Source organism: Tupaia chinensis, unplaced genomic scaffold (assembly GCF_000334495.1).
Source record: "Tupaia chinensis unplaced genomic scaffold, TupChi_1.0 Scaffold143596_1, whole genome shotgun sequence".
NCBI lineage: Eukaryota > Metazoa > Chordata > Mammalia > Scandentia > Tupaiidae > Tupaia > Tupaia belangeri.
Genome location: NW_006203442.1, coordinates 5,106 through 9,357, shown reverse-complemented (window position 1 = coordinate 9,357; position 4,252 = coordinate 5,106). Strand labels below are relative to the sequence as shown.

Genomic DNA, 4,252 nt, shown 5'->3' with positions numbered 1-4,252 from the left:
AGAAGCTGCAGGAGCTCAGGGCCGAGGGGGCGACCTGGGAGCCCCTGATGTCTCCGCCTCTCCTGGATTTCCCTGTGCTCAGGCCCCGGGCCAGCTGCATGCAGAGCACGTTGAGTGGATGAACAGGGCTTGCACACGGGCCAACCATCTCCTCCACAGCTGGCCCAGAGTGAGCACCAGCCTGCCCTCCTTAGGGACCCTGGGGCCCTCCCGTGTCATCCTGAGGACAGCTCTCCCACCCCCACTCTGCTGTCCCACTCTGCTTTCCCCCACAGGTGGCCTGGACGGCCCGTGGTCATGGTTGCCCCAGCCGTCGCTGTGGGGCTAAGGGAGCCCCTGCGTGCCTCCCTCCTGGTCTCAGCTGCTCTGAGCTCTCCAGGCCCTGTGGCCCAGCTGCCATTCCCAGGGTCTTCTCCTCCATGCCCAGCCTGGTAGTGCCTGCCCTGCCCACGGCATGAGCTGGGTTCCCTGGGCCAGTCCTGTCTCTGCCACGTGCCCTCCTACACGGTGCCCCAGGTTAACACCTCAGGGCCCTGACAGGAGCTGGGCCTGCGGAGGTGAGCGGGGTACAGGTGGAGCCCTGGATCCCAGATCAGTGCCCTGATATAAGGACCCCAGAGAGACCCTCGCCCTCCCTCCTCCATGTGAGGACTGAGCCCAAGCGCCATTCAGAGCCAGGAGAGAGCACTCAGAGGACACTGATCTCACACCACCATCCCCGGGGCCTCCGCCATCCTGGCTGGGCGAGGCAAGTGGGCAAAGCCCTGCTCTGCGGCATGCAGTTACAGCAGCCCACTCACAGAGACCCTGCTCACCCAGAGGCTGAGTAAAACCTGTGTGTCTACACCACACCCGGAGGATACCCACTGCCGTCGAGCCAGCTGGGCTCCTGCAGCTTGTGACGCGGGGCAGGGTGTGAGCTTCCAGGGCTCGGCCTGCCCCTCTCGGTCTCAGTGGCCACGTGCCAGACGTTTGGGATGAGGCTGCCACATGGCCAGGTGAGCCGGGAAGGGTGACAGAGGTGGCGGTGGGCAGCGGGGGACAGAGCACACTGAGCTTAACCCCGAGGCCGAGCCCCGTCTCCCAAGCCGAGTTGTTCGGGAGACCTGGGCTGGGCTGGCTCTGCTGGCTGCAGTCTTCCTGAGTCCTGGGTCCGCGGCGGCTCCACCTTCTCTAGGCCCTGCCGTCCGCGAGAGTGAGCTGGCACAGTGCCCCTTCCTACACTGCCCCTGCCCCTGGAGACGTCCACACGGCAAAAAAAGTTTGAAACCATCCACAGACCTTCGCAGGAAGCATGCCCGCCATGTTAAATATGCACCTTTATTTCAGAGCGGCAAGCGCGTGGGCAGCACAGCTGTGCTGGGTCCCAGGCCTTGGCCGTGGGCTCCCGGTCTGTGAAGAAGCCTGTTTCTCAGGGCTCGAAGCTGGGGGTACGGTGGGGAGGCTGAGGATGCTTGTACAGGCCGGACAGGCCTGGCGGCTGCCCTCCTCTCCATTCCATCTCTGGTCTCCCAGGTCTCCCGCCCGTCGTCACTTCACCTTTGGACGACAGAGTCAGTGTGAGCTGCTTCCCACATGGGGACGGGGGAGGGGCTGTGTGGTGTGCGAGGGCTGACCCCCACCCTGCGGTGTGAGCTGGACTCCTGCTCTGCCCACTGAGCCACTGACCCAGGGCCACCAACCTTGAACAGGGTGACGGTGGTGCTGTAGAAGAGGCTCAGGAGGAAGAGGACGATGAAGGTGGAGGCCGTGGTCCACAGGTTTTCGAAGCCCTCCTCCTCGGCACTCACCTCCCCTTCTGCAAGGGAACAGACAGAGGGTGGGAAGGTCAGGCCCAGGAGTGACGCGCACATACACACATAGGGGTGTGCCACAGACAGGGCCCATGGCCTCGGGGCGGCCGTCCAGCCAACGCTGTGCCCTCGGCTGTGCTGTGTCCTGAGCAGGGGTGGGGCTGGGCGGCTGCAGAGAGGGCCCAGGAGTGGCACAGGGGCTCTGGCCGGGGCTCGGCTCCGGGCTGGGACGGCAGCACCTGCCACCGGCCTTTTCGAACTGGGTGTTCCTGGGCTGTGTCTGCAGGAGCCTTGAGCCAGGCCAGTGCTAGGCACCCTGACAGCCTGGTGCGGGCTGGGCTTGAGCCAGGCGGGGGCCGGGCAGGGTTCCCGATAAGCAGTCAGGGACCCTGAGCCCTTCTCCCTGGATCTCGGGGGTGGGCCTCCAGACATGTGTGGGCTGGGCCAGAGGTCAGGACCCAGGAATGCTGTCCCTGTCCTGAACCCTCCTGGAGGAGGGGGTGGCACGGCCAGAGTGGAGGAGCAGGGAGCGAGCCTTCTGTCCTGGCTGGGGAGCCCGAGCAGTGCCCTCCTGCCTCCTCAGGGGTGCCTCTTATGCCCTTTAGGGGTCACCACAGGTCACACGTCCTACCCCACCTGGCAGGGGCTGCAGAGTAGGACGTCCTGCCTGAAGCGGGCAGTGGGTGAGGGCCCTGGGTGGGCATGGACAGGCCCAGAGAGCCAAGAGCCCAGGGAGGCCCTGGAGATGGCCCAGAGGGCAGAGCCGTCTGCTGTGGGTCCTTGCCAGCCAGGCAGCGGCCTTCTGCCCTGGGCCGTGCCTTGGCGTAGTGAGAAGCAGATGGGCTCCTGATCTCCTGACTCTTCTGGGCAGGAGCGGCTGGGCAGCCTCCCCTGCCCAGGACCAGAGGTCCACACTCTCAGGACAGGCAGGGATCAGGCCCCCACACAGGAGGGGCCGGGGCACTTGGATCCTGTACAGGAGGCTCTGTGCTCGGGACCCCCTGCTCCTGCACGGCCCGGGCTTCCCTGAGGAATGGCAGCTGAGGAGGTGGCTGTGGACACACTGCCAAGCAGAGACAGGAGGGCGAGTGGGGCCGTGGGCAGGAAGCCCTAAGCGTCGCATTGCGGGAAGCAGAACAGCAGGTGAGGACGGAGCGACTGTGGGGTGTGCATGTGTGAGAGCTCATGGGGACACGCCTGCCTCTGTGTGCCCGGGTCCATGTGCAGGTTCGTGTGCATGTGTGTGTGCCCGTGTCTCTGCACGCATGTGTGGACATGCAGGGGCCCCGTGTGTCAGTGTACCTGCCTGCCCCCGTGTCCACGTGTCCCTGTGTGAGTGCACAAGTGTCAGTGCACGTGCTCGTCACGTGTTCATGTGTGTGTCCACTCCTGAGTTTGTCTATGTTCATGTGCACATGTGTGTGTAACTGCTCACGTGTGCTGCGTGCATGTGTGTTCCGACAACGGCATGTTCGTGCATGTCTGTGCAGGTGTGCCTGTGTGTGTGCCCACATGTGGTGTGCTAGAGTGTCAGTGGCATGTCCAGGATGGTCACGTGCCACGTGTGTGTGTTCACGCCTGTGTCACATGTGTGGCGTGCTGTGGGAGGACCGCGCGCCCGGCCCTGCCGAGGCTGTGAGTGGGCGGCAGCATCACGCATGCAGGACCAGCGTCTTTGAACGGATCTCTTTATTTCCGGTTTTATAACATGTACCCCCTCCCAGGGCCACGTGGTGCGCGCAGAGCGGCTGGCCACCCTAGCCGGCCAGGCGGGCCGTGTGGTCAGTAGCAGGTGCTGGCCGCGTCGGACATGACCAGGGACACGTTGTACAGGGTGGGTTTACCGGTGGACTTGTCCACTGTCCTCTCGGTCACCAGGAGGGGCAGGTCCTCGTGGCCCACGACGCAGGTGTAAGGCACCCCCGAGCTCCAGTCCTCCTCGGGCACCGTCAGGAGGCTGTAGGCGTAGTAGAGGCTGGGGTCCTGGGGCTCGGGCGCCGGAGCGCTGGTGACAAACTTGTCCTCGCTCAGGGGCTGGCCCCTCTGCATCCACCGCACGAACACGTCCGCGGGCGCGAAGTTCCTGACCAGGCAGGTGAGGGTGGCCGACTCCCGCAGATGCAGCTCTTCCTGGGCCGGGGGCAGCAGGTAGACATGGGGAGGGTGCTTGGCCACCTCTGTGGGCAGAAGGAGGGTGGTGAGCGCAGGGAAGGCCCGGGAGGGGCGGCTGGAGCGGGCAGCCCCTTCGCCTCAGTCACCCAGGCCGACGGATGGACGGATGGACAGACTCTCCACCACGCACCCTGGGCCTCCCACCCCGAGGCCTGTGGGAGGGTCCCTGGGAGCGGGGAACGGGGAACGGGGAACGGGGAGAGGGCAGCGGCTCCGCCTACTCTTGGGCTTGGCGATGGACTGCTTGAGCGGCGAGGGCAGGGCCGGGGGGGGGGCGGGACCCGGGG

General features: G+C 65.6%; 1 gene segment (V, D, J or C); it reads right to left on the bottom strand.

The window, feature by feature from the left end:
* Window positions 1-1,301: 1,301 nt before the first annotated feature.
* The window catches only part of LOC102475885 (Ig mu chain C region membrane-bound form-like), a 7,123-nt gene continuing 4,172 nt past the window's right edge, over window positions 1,302-4,252 (bottom strand). Inside the window, 3 exon segments of the C gene segment in view lie at window positions 1,302-1,539; window positions 1,683-1,798; window positions 3,638-3,970. Of these exon segments, the coding sequence occupies window positions 1,531-1,539; window positions 1,683-1,798; window positions 3,638-3,970 (458 nt within the window).